At 38.4% G+C, this 17620-nt stretch overlaps 1 protein-coding gene across 1 annotated transcript in view; it reads right to left on the reverse strand.

Moving 5' to 3' along the window:
- The window catches only part of CUL3 (cullin 3), a 54060-nt gene that overhangs the window by 35274 nt on the left and 1166 nt on the right, over nt 1-17620 (reverse strand). Inside the window, exon 2 of the mRNA XM_071566114.1 lies at nt 154-351. Coding sequence (XP_071422215.1) covers nt 154-351 — 198 coding nt within the window. The remainder of the gene's footprint in view (nt 1-153; nt 352-17620) is intronic.

A 17620-nucleotide genomic window follows, 5' to 3' on the forward strand; every position in this document is an offset into this window, starting at 1 on the left:
GAAGTCATTTGCGCTGGGTGTTTGTGCTACTATTTTTGAGAGAAGCTACACAATTGCAACATAAGGCAACATAATAGATTTTTTTTGTCATTTAAATAACTGTTCAGAATTCTCTCCTGTTAGACAGTCCTTTTAATTCATAAAATGACAAACCTTGTTTATTAGATGCTCAGTGACCACTTCTCTTAGCCCAGTGTAGAGTTTTTCACCATGTTTATGTAACACCATTGTATATGCATTCCTGTACAGCTCCTCAAAACTGAGGCCGCTGTTGTTCTTACGCTGGATCTCTTGGATTGCATTTTTCAGAAGATCCCAAATGCTGTTCACATATTTCTCATCCATAGTCATCTGTAAAAATAAAATAGTAAGTTATTTAGAATCAAAAAAGAGTAGAGATAATAAACAGTAATTGCTGTGCCACATTTTGTTGCTTCCATTATCACAAGGTTTCTCAAACTTCTATTAAAACAGTATTTATGAAACTAGCTTGGATTCCAAGAAATAGTTATGAAAATTGTAATTTGTAAAAGTCTGATGCTCTTGCCCTTCAGAGCTGCAAATCCACAGAACTCAACTCCAGAGCCTTTGTAGGTGGAAAGGAATGTAATCATGGACATGAGTCTCTTCCCTAACTCTCCTCCACAGTGCTAAGGGATAGATGGTTCACTCCCATCCCATATTAACATGTTACCTGGCACCTCCTGAATTGTACTGCAACACTTATCTGCTTCACCAGACCCCAAACAACCTGTACAGTAAAAGATAATAATGTGCTTCAAAGAATGACAAATAGGTAAAGCACTATCTGGGATTGCAAGGAAGTGTAGCAAAAAAATACAAGATGTCAATATTGCTTGAAGTTTGTGATTCAGCCAAACTTAATCATGCAACTGAAAAATAAACCTCACTTCTGAACTGAACCAAAAAGCAAAGTTTAAAGTTAAGTTAGGTTTAGTTAAACAGGAACTGAGTTAGCATTTTACATCTAAACAAAAAGGCTGAAGAGTGAAGGGGAAAATGCTGCTATTCCTAGAATTACTCTGGAAAAAGAAAATACCCCAGACACCAATCTACCAATATCCCAGATACCAGCATACCAATAATGTCAAAATAGACTTGAAACTAAGAGCTAAAATAGTAAAAGAGTAAAGAATTATGGTATGACATTACAGGGGGAAAATCATGACCAGCTGTAGTCTACTGCTCCTTCTCCTTCCACTCAAAAACCATTAAGTGAATAGAGGAAAAATATGAAAAACTAGATTTGACTGCATTTTTAACCAAACACATATTAGCAGAATTTTTTCATTATAAATATGGTTTTACATATATTTTCAAAATATCATATCAACTTTTCTAGGCATTATAAATAAAAGTACAGCTCATAATAAAGAGAAGCCACTCCCTGCCTTGGGAGGGAATGGGCTGCTGAACAAAATCCAAATTAGACACACCACAGACAATCTTCCATCCTGCTTGAATTTTGGAGTGTTGCATAAATAGATTTTTATGATAAAAATAATCCTATCGCTACTTTTTCCACTCCTCTGATACCAGATCCACTAGACTACTAAACTCTCTGTACCAAAAACTTGAGATATGGTGTTACATATTGAAATATCCTGAGCTCCCCATGTCCCATAAGTAAAGGCTCAAAGTCACAGAGGAATGGCGGATGGAACGTCACGTGTCCCTCCACACTTTTTGCTTATTCTGCTATGTGTAATATTGAAAGGTCAGTAATTTTGTTTTTAATTTGCATTTGCTACAGTGGTGCCTCTTCAGGGAAATTATTTTCTAAAGCCTTCCTGAACCAGCAATTTTACAAGTACTGATAATGAAGGCAACTACTTAGATTTGCAGACAGCAATCCAAGTAAAAGCTTTTCAGTTTTCCTTTCAGATAAAATGAGGTTTTGTTTTCAAACAAAGCATAGACTCAAACCAACACTTCCCAGTGCCCTTTTCTCCTCTTGCTAATCAAAAATCTCCACGCCAACATGACCTTTTTATTTCAACTGCAGTTTAATTGCATGCTGTATTTTTAAAAAAGGTGTGATCTGTATAAACCAGGCAGCTCAGAGGGTGCTTGTTTGCAGAGCTGTTACAGCCCTTCTGCTTCTGGGCTGGTCACAGTGAACATCTCTGTACCCTATGGATAAAGCAGACATCTGATCACTTGGATCAGGAAAAAAGCTAAAAGTGAACCGTTTAGTTCTTCTACTTTTAATTCAAATGCTATAAAAATGAAGGAGTGACTGTACTGTTATTGCTCCAAACTTACTGAATACAATCATGAACATGGAGCTTTCTGCCACTTAACAACTGACACACCACAAGCTGCTCTGAAAGAGCAATAAAATTACCTATTATGGACTTCTAAGGAGTACACACCTCCATGGAATAAATATACAGAAATATTTTTATTACCTTTAGGATTACACATGAAAGGCTCTGCTTTTCAGTGACGCTTCCTATCCTGCTAATGACTTAGATTAACATCTGTGAGGTTTTATGGGACCAGGTTTGCTCAAGTTATAGTGTACCAAGTTAGAAGAGCACTGTCTTCCAAAAAAATCTAGCACAGCTGACTTCTTTGCAGCAGTGTTTCCTAACAAAGCAAAGACTCCCAATACTTAAATAATTCCATTCTATTTGGCAGTAAGTCACTGCAATAAAGTTTGAGCAAAAAGGTATTATTATTTCCTCTCCACTGCTGAAAAGTGATGTAGCATTTGAACAGAAGAGGTTTTCCTGTATTCTCAACAGCCTGTAAGAATTGCAATGACTAAGTCTACCCTTGGATTATTTCATTCAGACGTTCATCTCTTTTCATTCCCCCTTCCTTAAGTCAGGCTTGTATGAAGGTTTAAACCCTGAACAACTAACCAATACATAAGTTTGTGATGCTACCAGGACATTCTGGCATTTTCCAAAATTCTGTAAAAAAGCATCTCTGAAAACACTATTAGAGAACTGTGATCCTAATCCCCTAGTCTGACTCAACAGTGAAGATTTATGCAACTCTCTAGATTCCTACCAAAGTCTGTGAGTGACAGACTTCCACAAATATGAATACAGTATCAGAACCCAGATGTTCTTCCATGTTCATTCCCAGATTTCTTTTAATGGTTATATTTTAAAAGTGAACTCCACAGTTTTAATAGTTGTCTTGCTTGTGTCCTACATGCCTGTAGATCTAAGCAGAACCCAGAGTGCTGCTTCTGCTGGTGCTTTAAAAAAACCCCAAACCACATGTGTTTGGAAAGGCTTTTAGAAGCAAAATCCCAGTAATTTCAGTAGTGTCTACATCCAGATTCACCAAGATAGTAAGAAGCCAGTGTCCAAATAGAGAAAATGTGTTAATGCACTCCTGCTTATCTGAACATTACCTTTCTTGGGGAATGGGAGAGAGACCAAGTCTGTTATTGGCAGGAGAGAGCTGTTTATAAGAAGCCGCTGGTTGGAAAACTTCCACAAACCACTGCCCAAATGCTAATGATTCAAAGATGCAACTTGAACACAAACATCTGAACTCAAGAGGGTAGCACAAGTACATCTTGAGGAAATTAGACTAAAATTGTCAGTGTACATGAAAGTGCAATAATTTCACACACAAAAAAAAAATCTGCAAAGGACTCAAAAGGTCCTTTATTCCACAGTACTGTGGCCACAGTGCAGGATCAGAAACACTCAAGCCCCTTCCTTTAACAATGTTTGACTATCCCATTAAAAATCACCAAGACGAAATAACAATCACTGTCAGCAATCTATTGCCATTATCACCTGAAAAACAGGTAAAGCTGGTGACAGTCCTGAGGAGACCTCTCAGTGTCTCCCCACCAGAAGGTGACACCATAGGCACCTCCTCCCGGCATCAATTACAAGCGACAAACAGCTCACTTCTGCAGTTTTCTGACTGACATATAACTTCAGACAAAATATTATCACCCTCCTTCTAGTCACACAGTTCAAAAGAAGTGCAACTCCTGTCCCTAGGGAGGAGGAACAACCACATGCATTAATACCTGCTGGGGCCAAATGTCTGGAAAGCAGATTTGGCAGAAAAGAACATGGAGCTCTTGACAGACATCAAACTGAAGATGAACCAATTGGCCCCTGAGGCAAAGAAGATTAATGGCATCATGGGCTGCATTTGGAGGAGTGTTGCCAGCAAGTTAAGGGCTCTGTGTAGCACTGGAGAGCCACATGTAGGGTAGTGTCCAGCTCTGGGCTCCACAGTACAAGAGGGACATGAACATACTGGAGAGAGTCCAGTGAAGAGCCACTATCAATCCTCTTATATGAGGAAAAGCTGAGGAAGTCAGCCTGGAGAAACCCTGCAGGGGTCAAATCAATGCAGACAAAACCCAAAAGGAGGGTGTACTGAAGAGGGAACCAGCCCCTTTGCAGTGGTGCCCTGTGACAGGACCAGCTACAACAGGCACAAACTGAAACACAGGAGATTGCCCCTGAACACTGGGAAAACTTTTATATTGTGAGGGTGACCAAGCAGTGGCACAGAGAGTCTCCATCCTTTGAGATACGCAAAAGCCATTTGGATACAACCACCTCTGGGTGACCCCATCTGAGCAGTGGGGCTGGACAAGACTCCGTCCTGACGTGCCTTTCAGCCTCACTGACCTGGGATGTGATGACACGCATAACAGGTGTACGCTGAGGAAGCCGGAAAACCAGAACTCCCTGAGTAAATGTGACCTTATGAAACTGCCAGTACCAGCCTTCCAAAGGAAATGCATTGCAGGATAACAAAGGTGAGCCACAAACTATTTGTGGTCCCCAGTGGAACCAGGCATTTGTTCCTTACACCAAATACAGCCAAAGAATAACAAACTCACAGATTCATGAACATCCAACAGATCTACTGCTGGACATCTGTATTACTTTGCATAGAAATAAATGCTTTGGGGTGAAATTTCCATTCAACACATTTTAACTTTTACAAAAGTTCCCTTTAGACAAAACTTGATTTCATATTTTTGTCAGTTGATCGTTTTGCCCTTAACACTACAGAACTTGCTCCTCTTACACAACTATGCCTGAAGTGCTGTGAACTGCAAGAAGTTAGAGGAGTAAACTCTTAAGAGCCTGCTGAATTCTAGAAGGTTTACACCAACTTACTTTCACTGGAGTTGCTATTTAGTCCGAGCAAGATGTGGTTAAGAAGTGATGAAGAGGTAAATACATGTCCCACAGAATCTCAGTAGATGTATCCACAGAACAGAAACAGAAGACACAGGACCCAGGTACTCTCAAGACCAGTGACCACACAGAACTTCCTATTCTTCCTGCAGAAGAAATTTCTAGCCAGGTTCCACAGAGTTCCCACAAAGATATCAGACCAGACAGGCCATTGTTAATTCTCAGAAGTTTTAGAGTGTCAACAGACTTTTTTTTACTTTCAAAAAGTCACAAACACTACCACTCAATTTTTCTACAAAGTAGCTGCACTGTTTATCACAGTTCGACACATTACCAGGTGAAACGCGCCCATCTGAAAGTGATTACTTTAGAGAACAATGTTTCTCAAAGTTTTCAAAAACTACAACCATCTGCCTCAATCCTTTCCATGACAGTTCTAATACCACAGAGCACTGGAACAGAACCAATAGAAATTACAGAATGCAGGTGTTTATGGTCTCTGCCTTGACGGCAATGCGTAGATACCAACAATTAATAGTTAGCAGTGCTGGGAGTAAACATTTGCACCTCATCATTGCAGCCTATTCTCACTCTGCCTATCCCGTTTCCTATCCCTCAGCAGACAAAATGAGCAGGGTCTGACTGCTCCCACCTAAAGCCACCACCATAAGGGTCCTGACCCACAGTCCAGTCCCAGAGGCAAAGGACACTGAACACCGACGGTGACAATTCCATTGCAGACCAGGCATTCATCAAAATTGTATTAAATGGTCTGTTATACAATAACTCAGCATCCTTAGCCTGTATCCTTCATCTGGATGAAATCTGGCTGAGGTTACCCAGAAAAGGGCAAGAGCAGCACATTTCCTGCCTAAGAATCTAATCACTACTTGAATTTTTATAAACCCTTTGAATATTGTTAATTTAAAAGACAAGAATTTACAGTGACAGAGATATATTGTCTAGCATTTGCTCCAAGAATATCTCTGAAAAATGGCATAAGAAGATGTGGAACTACCTATTCTTCAACCACAGTGCAGATAAAATGTATTCCTATTAATGACAAAAGAAGAGCTCAATATTCACACTTTTCTGAGTTCTGGAGTTTTCATCACTGTGTAACAAGGAGCATATGTAGAAGATGTTGGCTCACAGTCTTTCACTCTAATTGGCTACACACACTCTCCCACAAATAAAAACAACTCACCTCTGAACAACTGAAAACACCACACACTAAGTTCCTCCATAGGGTTATCTGAACAGGTTGGCTGTCACACACCAAAACATGACTGGAAGCTGAGAGACAGAGCATGAAGAAAGTAAGGGGCATAATGTCTCCTTGCTGTTCCCCTGAATCTGTCCTGTTACTTCACTTTGGACATCTGTCCAAAGAGCCACAGGGAAGTCAGAGAAATGTGCTACCAAAACTGGTCCTGCTAAGCAGGCTTTTGCTCCCAGGTGACCCTCAGCAACAATCCAAGATGACAACACAGCAATATCTACATCTCCCAAAAGAGTGTCACAAAATGCCTCTTACACTATTAGACCCCCTTAGATGGTGTGTGTGGTGGGGGGATCTATGCCTATAGTTTGCTTATGACATTTGCCAGCTTTCATTTGCAGGATTAAATATTGACACCATTTTTAATATCTGTGTTTTCTTCTTCACTCATCCCTTGATATTCAAGTCTCACCCTTGTTTGGGTAGGCAAACCTTACACTAAACTTCTCCACATTCCTCCGCCAAGGAATACACACGGCACTGTGTTCCCTTCCAGGCTCAGAAGATGAGCTGAGGAACCAGTGCAGGGAGTAATCCCATAAAGGCCATGGGAAGAATCAAATCTACTCTCACCACCAAAAAGGTTGATGCCTCCACAGGGAGGGCCCCATGACAATGCTCTACTAGTAACAAACAGAAATGCAGGAACTGTAACATCCATCTCTCCTTCCCAGGCTTTACTCAGCAAAGGCAAGCAGAACATGCAACTTAATCAAAAAGGAATCTTTGCTAATGAAACATCCAAAAGCTGCGAGATTCCAGGTAAAACATTTTTGTTCTCCACTTTGCTTGAATGGGCTCTGCAGCCCTGAAAAGCTACTAGGCCAGCACTGGGCAGATGGTTAAGCACACTAAAAAGTGATTGTTCCTTAAAAGCAGGAGTTGTACCTCCTGCACAAGGACTGACAGACTTGGCTACTTCCAAGGCATTGTCTCAGAGTATTCGGGTCTCACCACAAAACAAGTGTTGCTTTGGGTGGGAGCCTGAAGAGGAATGGGATTGGCTGGTCAGTTTTCTGCTTTATAGCAAACTGTAATATGTTCCAAGAACATCCTTTTCAAGTAAACCTAAAACCCAGATAAAAAGGATTTGTTCCTCCTCTCAGAAGGAAACATTTGCCGGCATTACAGGTAGGCCTAACAGGAGCTTCACTACACAAAGCAATTTAACAGTCTACACAAAAAGTTTAAGACAAGTCTTTGATAGAAAATGTCATACTGCAGCAACAGTTTGGACATGTTTAGGCAGGTGAACAAATTTAAGGATCAGATATTGATTTATCTTCCCTATTTTAGGAATCAATTCAGAAGAATGATCCTGAACTAATCTTGAACTGCCAACGTACCTCTCTTGCTTTAGATTTCACCTTCTGTTTATTAATACAGTTTTTTTGCTTTTCCCAAATACCCCTCCTCAACTTCAGTCTTGCAAATATGTACAATACAATATGCTGAAGGGGAAAAAATGAGAAAAACAACTCCTCCCAAACACTTGCTTCATCTGAACTACAACTATGAACTACGTAAATTTCAGCAGCCATCACTTACAGATAAACACAAGGCAAAAATCTACAGTTTTTATTTCATGTCTTTAGAATCATAAAACAGACACTGAGAAAAGGCAAACAAATAAATATAAACTGAAAGACAAAGTTATGCAGTGGTGATTTTGTGAATATAAACAACATAAACAACTTTCCTCTTTGCAAATTTCTGCAACACTAAGTCATACCAAGTGTTTGTGACTACTAAAGAGCAACTACAAAGTCACACTCCCCAAAATGCAACTTACAAATTAAATTTGCAATTTACGACGCTCAACTTACAAAATGCACCTTCAGTCACTCCCACTGATACAGAGAAAAAGAACTCTCATTAATACAGACAAAAGCAGAATATTACTTGTCTGAATGAGTCAATGAAAAATGAGTACTAGCTCATCAGTCTCATTTATAATCTACTATTCACAGATATGCATTCACAGACAGTCTTTAAGGTCCTGTATAAAAACGGTATCAGCTGGTTGAGTAACAACATAGAATATTCAGCCTGTAAATACTGCATCGACCATCACTTAAACAAAGCTTAACTGTCTCTTATACACTCATCTCTCTTAGTACTAATTTTCCACAAAGCCCAAATCTCTTGAAATACACATATGCTTCAGCCAGCGAGGGCTGACAGATGTTGTCCTCCAACAGGGTTGGATACTGAGGAAAAGCAAAGAAAACACGCCAAAATTAACTTCTTTTCAAAAACCTTTATGTTGCTACTAATTACACTAGAGACTTTATTCTAGTTGCGTGCTTTGCCCAAAGAGCATAGCAGAATATTCAATTAGAATATAGAAATACAATTTTTTAAATTACCTCTTTACCCCAGCACCTGCAGACAAATCTAAATGCCTTTCCAAATATCAAAAGAGATCAGGTGTAAATGATCAGACCTCCCCCCGTCATGATTCAAACTTCTGCTCACCTGACACCAGCTCACCTGAAATTTGTTTTTTAAAAAAAGTTATGTTTAAAAGACAACAATTAGTTTTTTTCAAGCTTCTAGAAGAACTGAACAGGTAAGAGGCTCAATATAGGAAGTTCTAGTTCAAAAGACAGTTGTCAGTGCCACAGAAGTGCTTATACAGCCAAAATAGCAACACTGCCTGTATTATTAACCAAGGTTCTTTTAAAGGCATTCAATGACATTTCTACAGTGTTCCTTACTACAGCACCTGAAAATGGAGGAGGATTATAAAGCACCTATAATGAAACTACTTATCTCCTGAGAACACTTCAACCTAACAATAGTAAAGAAGAACTGTCTATATTGCTGAAACTTCCCTCACTTATTTGGAACCTGAGGTCTAAGTCTAAGTTTACAGTTCATAAAGTCTCATCTTTTCATGTCTAGCTTTGCTAATTAACAGAGGCATTTTCAGACATGAAGTAAGTGGTTTATTTCAGTAGATGTATTGACCACTTATGGTACAAATAACATGTGGGGGAAAAAAGAGAGTATCAGGTCAGGATTGCTTAACTCAAGAAAAACCCATTTTGAATCAGTGGAACATAATGGGGATTTGACACCAAAAATCTACCAACTCCATCTCCCCTGCCCAAAAGAATAAAAATTATTATCAATATTTTAAGACTAACAAGAAGTTCAGAGTCCTCTTGATTCACTGTAGAAGCAGTAATCCTGAAATAACTTTTCTCAAATTAAAGTGGTGGAGGGAAAAAAAAAGGCTGGTTTAACAGCAGGAAACATGTTCATGAAAGTAACACATTTGCTTTGTTTCTATCCTAAACAAAGTTGGTATTAAGAGAAAATATTTGAACCTAATTAGAAAAGCAGAACATGGAACAAAGAAAACATTAATTTCTGTGAGTGAATTACCCCTCTCATATGTCTGTAGGATCCCAGAGGTCTCGAAGGTGTGGGGAGTGACAGGTAGTTCTGCACTTCTAGAGCTCAGCTGTTTGTCAAACAGGCTTTTATCACAGGTGAATGACAGACAGTGGAAATGGTGCCACAAAATTTTATAAATTACTGGGAATACCTTTCCCCTTTTACAAAGATTGTCAAATCCTAAGAAATTCATTCAAGTAATTTAGTATTCCACTGTAATAAAGGCTTGTAACAGCCAAGGACGTGCTTTTCGAACTCTGTGACTACAAGCAAAGTCCCACAAAGTCTGTTCAACTGCAAATTTCCTCAAAGCAGCTTAGCAGGATAACAAACCATGTGCTGGCTCTTACGCTGCAGCAGGGAAGTGGTTCACTCCTCTTCCACTGGAGCTACTTACAATTTACTCAAGACTGAAAGCTGAAAGGGAAGTTGCTTGCTTATCTATAAACTTAGAATATTTACTAGCAAAGATTGAAAATTGCTGGAGATCTCAAATTTCAATGGGATTCGGTCTCTGACTCTTAATTTCCTTCTGCAACAGTGTGGGATTGCAGCATTCCAGATGAGGTGCAGCAGGTTGTCTTGAAACTGCTGGAACTGGCAACAGGTCACTGCTGGCAGCAACAGCATCACTACACCCCAGACTACCATCCGTATCATTCCTAGCTCTAAACAAATGAATATACTTCTTTTTTGTTCTTGGGGTTTGGGGATTTTGGTTTGGTTTGGTGGGTGTTTTTTAGCCAGGTCAAAATAGATTAAAACTTTGATTCAGTACATGATCATATGTCTGTCAGTTTTAAGACCATCACTCAATAAGCGTTACAAAGAAAATTAAACACTCTTAATTTAATAAAGGAAAAATTCATGAGTTTTTTTTTTTCGGCAAATCGTTTGCATTGATGATTTGTACAATATTAATATTATAATAATCTTAAAGAATAACAGAGATGCTGCATGTGTTAATCCCAGTTAAAACTGCCAGAGCAAAGGGCAGTGCTGCTCTGCACATCCACTCCACCTCCTGCAGAAGGCACTGACTCTCCTCAGGGGTATCATCTCTCCAATGAAAGAATCCATTAGTTCATTAACTTTCCAGCTTTGATGACCCGAATTCCAAAAGCTTCCCTGAACCACAAATGGCCCACTCCTTGCTTACCCAACACTCGGTGTAAATCCCACAAGAATTACCTCTGGGTTTTTCAATTAACCTGTAAGTAGCTCAGTATATTTCAACTGTTCAAAAATCAACACTATTTAAAAGAGGAAATCAGTGAAATACACACCAGCTTATACAGACTGTAAACATATTTCCTGTAGTCATTTCAAAACAAGGAATACAATGAAAGACTTGGGGGGGATGAAGGAAGAAAGGGGGATGGTGGGGCTGAAGGGCCCTCAGAGGCTCGGGGGGTGGGTCCTGACAACTCCTGCTCTGTACTAACAACAGTGTAACAATTCAAGAACTTGCACAGGCACAGAAAAATAAAATTTTATGGTAGACAGAGGCCAACAGAGGATAATTTTTTCTCCTTCAGCTTAGTTCAGGGAGAGGAAGGAAGATACACTTAATAAATCACTTACAGATTTACAGATAATCAATACCCCTGTGTTCTGACAATAACCTCTCTCTAGGGGATTTCTGCACTACGTGGTGCAAACACCACGACTGGAGGCACAGACCAGCAGTGCCTGGAAGACTCACTAACATCAAAATGATTGCAATAGAAAAAAAAATTTCAGATCCACACAGGAAATTAAATTCACATATACAACATAAACCCCCCCAAAATAGGTCCATTCAGATGCTACAAACACTTGAAAAACAAGAGAAGTGTGAAAGTAAAAAGTACTTATTTCAATAAAGATTCTTCACATACAAAATGTAAGAAACACACACACACAAACTATACTCAGACTACACGTGGTCTAAGAAATTAAGGTTATGAATTTTTTGTTACATAAATTTGTCCAATTTTATATCCTTCACATGTATAATTAAAATTACTGTCTTCATTCATGTTTATTATCATTAGCATTAAACAAAAATTGGCATTTCCACAAATGCATCTCATCTGTAATCATAAATAAATAAAGCAAGTTGTCTGCATACATTCTGCACAGTATTATACCTTATTTAAACTACAAGCAAGGCAGTTTCAGCCCTCAAACACTAATTTTATGCACAGCTAATTAAAGAATTTAGGCCACTCCACTGCAAATACCATCCAAATGTGTTTATTACAGTTTTGTCCTCTTTGCTGTACTCAGATATTAAATGCATTTTTTCCTTCCCTAAAATGTTAAAAATGTCAATATGAGTGAGGTTCTTCTATTAAGTTCTCTAACAGTATTTATTTATGCTGAGATACCAGTACCTGAATCTTCACAAAAGAGAAAAGTGATTTAAAAATTCTACTGCCTTTAACTGGCCTTCAGAAAAATAAAACAACCCTGTGATTAAAAGCACATTTGGCCATGCTGTAGTTTTCTAGTACAACACTTACCTACTCTGTTTATACAAAACCTGAGTCAGAATGAAAAATATGAACTTACTTCTCTAGAGCTGTTTTTCCACTTGTACAGCTATTAGAAACCAAAGATAAGATCCAGTGATCATGCACAAGGTCAAGAACCTATTTTAGACTGTAACACAATCACTCTGAGTTTTATGAATGGACTCAATCAAACTATCTTAAGAAAAATCTGTCCCAGTCTATCACAAAATGTTTTCACCACATACAGAGGGACATTCTGACACTCCATGTCAGTCATGGGGATAAAAATTTAAAAGCACCTGCACCAGGACCACCTGCCCTCCAGATCAAAGGCAAAGGTTTTGCAGTACCTGTTTGAAATTGTAACAAATGGGTCACTTATGCTGTATATACCTGCCCAGAACAGATTAAAAGAAAAATTTTAAGAACTTGTAGAGAAAAAAGACTATTTTTATATTACATACTATTTCTTCTTATAATAACTATTCAAGTAGAATTTCAAAAACTCATCAGTTTTATAGCAGCTGTCACAAAGTTATTTTACCCAATATTACCAGACAAAAACAGTAATTCCCTTTTAATAATGCATTACTACACAATACAAGAGTGAAGGGATGAACAGGCCTAACGAAGCCACTTGAAAATGCTCAGACTGAACTGGCCAGTATCAAAATCTTAACAGAATGTTGGTGGCACTGACTTTATACTCCTGCACAAAAATCAAGGAAATTCCAAATAAAGGCAAGATCCAGAGGCAGGACTCTGTACAGGGCCACGCAGAGGCACCTGCTCAAAACTCCAGACCCACAGGAATGGGGATTGCTCAGAACTTAAGACCCACCTGACAAAGACAAACAACAAAAATTGAAACTGAAACCTGAATATCTACAGAACTCAGGAACGCTCATGAGAGTAGGTTAGAGAAAAACTAGAAGATAATATGCACAGTGTGTTACAAAAAACCCAACCAAACAAAAATGCACCTACTCAGGGACTACCTTGGAATTAGTGTTATCACCTCTTAAAAGCTGTAAATTTATTAGGACATTCAGGCTGCTCACCAAATTTCATTAAATAAAAAAAAATTGTGAAAACTGGAAGGACTTAATAAGATTAACTGTCCATTTTTCTTAATTTGCACCAAAACAACACTTTCTTCTTTTGAGTAAGATAAACAGTGTTTCTGGTTTTCAGTTTATGTTAATTGTAGGGTTTAAGCCTACTAAAATTTTAGTTGTGGATATTAACATGGCTATCTACATGAGTTAATAGCTAAGATGCTCTTAGAAATATGTTTGAGAATATAAAGCCATCAAGACTGACAAGCCAACCATATAAACATGGAGTTAACTAAGTGATCTTGCAGTAACTCATCCCCCAGTTCCACCCCTGTCCCACCTTCTGTGGCTCTGCATTCCCTCACCAGCACAACGTGCAGGCTCTGGGAGATAAAAGCCAAAGCAGAAATACAAGAACTGCTTACATAACTCCAACACTTAAAATTTAACCACAATGGGGTTTTTTATGGTCTATCTGTTCTAAGATGCTCAAGATGGACAAAATTTACATCAACTTCTGGAACTGATGGATCTACATGTTACAGGTTGAAGCATAAATTTAACAACTCAACTCGCATCATCAATTCCCCAAGACTCAAAACAAACCAGAGAAGCAGTCGGTGCTCCCTGAGAAAAAAAAAAAGCCTTCTGCCTACACAAAGCCTAGAACAAGTGGCTGTTGGATCCAAGGAGAAAGAAATACTGGCAATGAAAATATGAGTCGTAACCCTTCCTCATGAAAGTGCTGGAGTTATTTACATCAAAGTTCACGTAACTTTCTTTGAAGAAGAAGCAAAGCAAACTGATAAATGGGGCTGACAGAAAGGAAGGGCTGTCTGCCTTTCTACACAAGATTGGGCAAAATGAGAATTTTCTTGGGCACAAGTATTTCAAATACAATTAGGCAGTGATGCTTATATATGTATTTTTTAAAAGACTTGGTCTATCTCAAGTTTATGTGAAGAAACCCTTTAAATGCTGTCCAGAATTCAAAATGTAACTCTGTAACACTGAGCTACCAAAATAGTTCCGAGAACTGGCAAAACACTACTTTGTAGCACTGCCCTAGAGAAGAAAGACAGCTCTGCAGGAGAACAAAATTATTGAAAGCAGCAGGAAAACCCCCTGCAACTGTAAGGATCAAACCAAATAACCTACACTGGGTCGTGCTGGTTTTCAGGAAGATCTGTCCAATCAATTTTATGGTGACACCTGCACTAAGAGGACGAGCTGTTGAAAAGAAGTTCATTCAACACAGCTTAAGGTTACTTGTTGCAATTTTGAAAACTAATTCCCCAAATGTTTTCTGAATCCTCACATATTGTTTATTTCTGTAAGAAATGTGCAATTTTTTACTTTCTACAACTTTTCCATTAAAACACATTTAAGGCTACAATTTTCCACTAGCGAACCAGTCACAGCAAAACAGCTCAAATACACTTGAAGGAAACATAATTTATACCTGCTGGATCTGCCTTATAGAAATCACATCTCTCCAGAAGTTTTAACTGCAATCCAGCATTCTTTTCAACATTCTTCACAGAACAACTACGTCACCTTAAAATTAGATTTGCTGCAAGTTTGTCTGAGAGCTTTGAAAGTATTCCTCTAGGCAGCAGTAATGGGCTCATGGAAAGTTAAGCAGCAAGAGCCAGTTTGAGACCCTGGGAGTTCTTTAAACTAAACCAGGGAAGAAAACAACCCCCAATACTTCTCCAAAACAGGTGCAATTAACTCATGTTTTGTAACAGTATTAAACCTGCATTTTTGTATAATGTACACACCATGTATTCAATAGACTATTGCATTCTTCTAAATAATTAGAAAACCCCAACTTACTAACTACAGTCAACTCACATCTCAGACAATTACTCGACATTTCAGAAATTTTGTTATTTTTAGCACCTGTATTAATATCTGTTTCAGTGTGTACAAATTTGGAACAACAAGTTTTGAAGGTTGCTGAAGAGAAAGGAACCCACAGTCAGTCAAAAGTTGTCTTACACTGTTCCATCTCTTGCCTTAACACCACCCTGAATGCTCTCTGGGTAGACCTTAAATATGGAACAGGCACATTTTATGAAGGTGTTAAAAGCACCAGAAGTGCTTATTGAAAGTGGCACACCCAAAGTCTCCTATGGTGGTACATAAGGACACTTAACATGCCTCATCTTGTGAGTTTACTCCACTGAATACACAGCAAACTTTCATAAAAATGGATTTCTATTCTACTCTCCAGGCCTGAAATATGCTCAAGCCTGAAGTCTCATAGAATGCATCCTCATTTGGATGACTTCTGATGCAAAAATTATCACTGTCTTTAAGTCACGATGAAAAAGGGAATTTAAGAAAGTTCTTTTAAGTAAGATAGTTTATGAATTAGGAAAAGAAATGTAATTTTTCGATTATGAACAGAAAAATTGGTTAAATGTACAGAAAACTGTCTTCCTCAACTACTTTTGCTTACTGTCCAACCCACTTCAGCAGAACAGTGTACACCAAGTCACTGCCCTTGAGGTAAGAAAAAGCACCATCACAGCACAGACCAGGAGCCAGCAAATATTAATGGACACTTTGACAAGAAATAATAAAGAAGAAATCTAGAATAAAACTAATTTCAAAGTATTAGGATCTCTAGGTAAAACACTAGTGGTTTTCCAATGTTTTGCAGATTACTATTTCTCCTTTAGCTATGTAAAATACAACAATACAGAAGTATGATAGACACTATTAAAATAAAAAACACTAAAGAAAAAGAACCTACATGGAGGAAGTTACCCTAATCCTGCTATGCCCCAGAACATCACCTCTTTGATTTGGGTTCTTCTGGCTCAATGTAATAGCAAACAGCTACCTCTGTGCAAGCAGCAAACTAATCTGAAACAGGTAGATCTCCTGAGGAAAGATGATCAATAAGAAGACAAATTGAGGCAGCCTACAAAGTCACCTCTGAAGCACTCTTAACCCAGAACCAAAGAGCAGAACCACCAAATTTGGGATAAAAGAGTGAAGAAGCTGCTGTATGATTAATACATTTTCTAAATATAGACTCTACCCCCCACAAAAATGCACCTCGCTGACACAAACAACCCCCCTGCAGTCACTGGCACAATTAGCAGGACCAAAGCTTTACAACCACTTTGGCCCACACAAAATCTGCATTAAGATCTTTACATGAAATATGGCCACTGATTTCTGCAATTATGACAGGTAAACCCCTCCAAATCTCTCAGCAAAGTACATGCTTCTTTTCTACAAACTCGATCAACAGAATTGTCAACAAAACGTCTTAGAACAGAAATTCTACTGGAAGGAACACCTGCAACACCCAACAGTTGTAGGTCTTGATGACTAGTTACTTACTGAATTATTTTAGGGAAAAAACACTTTGTTAAAAGAAAGTTTTAACCTAAATATTATTTAAGCAACTGAAAAGAAAGACAATGCCAGTAAAAAGTTTCAGAAGAAAAAACCTGACAGCAATGTTTAACTTTATGCAAGAACAGGGCTGCATTAGAGCACTCTTAACCACCCCCCCAACCATTTCATATGATTATATATAAAAGTGGTGAAAAACACAAACCTAAATTTATCCCGTTGTTAAGTCTGCCTTTGTTGGCTGACTCGCAGCTACAATACCTGGATCTATTTATCAAATTAAAAGACTCCTGTCTTTTGGTGCAGTTTGTTACAATACATGCACATTGGCTTTGCCATGGTTTACTTCTGTACAGGTTTTCCTGCTACTTCTTAGTAAAACCCTGGCCACACTGCAGCAAGTCTTTTTCTTTCCAACATGTCTTAACAAAACTGACATTCTTGAAAAACGCTGTTTAAAGAAATAAATGAAATTTGGAGATAAACCCCCTGTTATCAGCTAAAATTCCTGATTTTAGCCCACCTTTTTCTTTTTACTTTTCCCACTAAATGCAGCTGTCAGTGATTAAAAGTAAAGAGTAGAACAGTGTCACTGAGATTGCTATGACGAAGTTGACTCCTGAGAATATAAAGAAATCTCTAATTTCATCAGCAAGAGTTTTGATGAAGCAAATATATTGATATATTCCTTGCCAGTGAAATGAGATAAACAGGTATGTCCAGTTTCTTTATAAAGGCAAGGCACATTAGTTCTACCCCACCGCCTACTGGGATCAGACGTAGCATTGAGAAGTTAACACTAAACCTTAAAGGCCAGAGACGCCACTAAGTATC

The sequence above is a fragment of the Pithys albifrons genome, chromosome 11, assembly GCF_047495875.1.
Source record: "Pithys albifrons albifrons isolate INPA30051 chromosome 11, PitAlb_v1, whole genome shotgun sequence".
Lineage (NCBI taxonomy): Eukaryota > Metazoa > Chordata > Aves > Passeriformes > Thamnophilidae > Pithys > Pithys albifrons.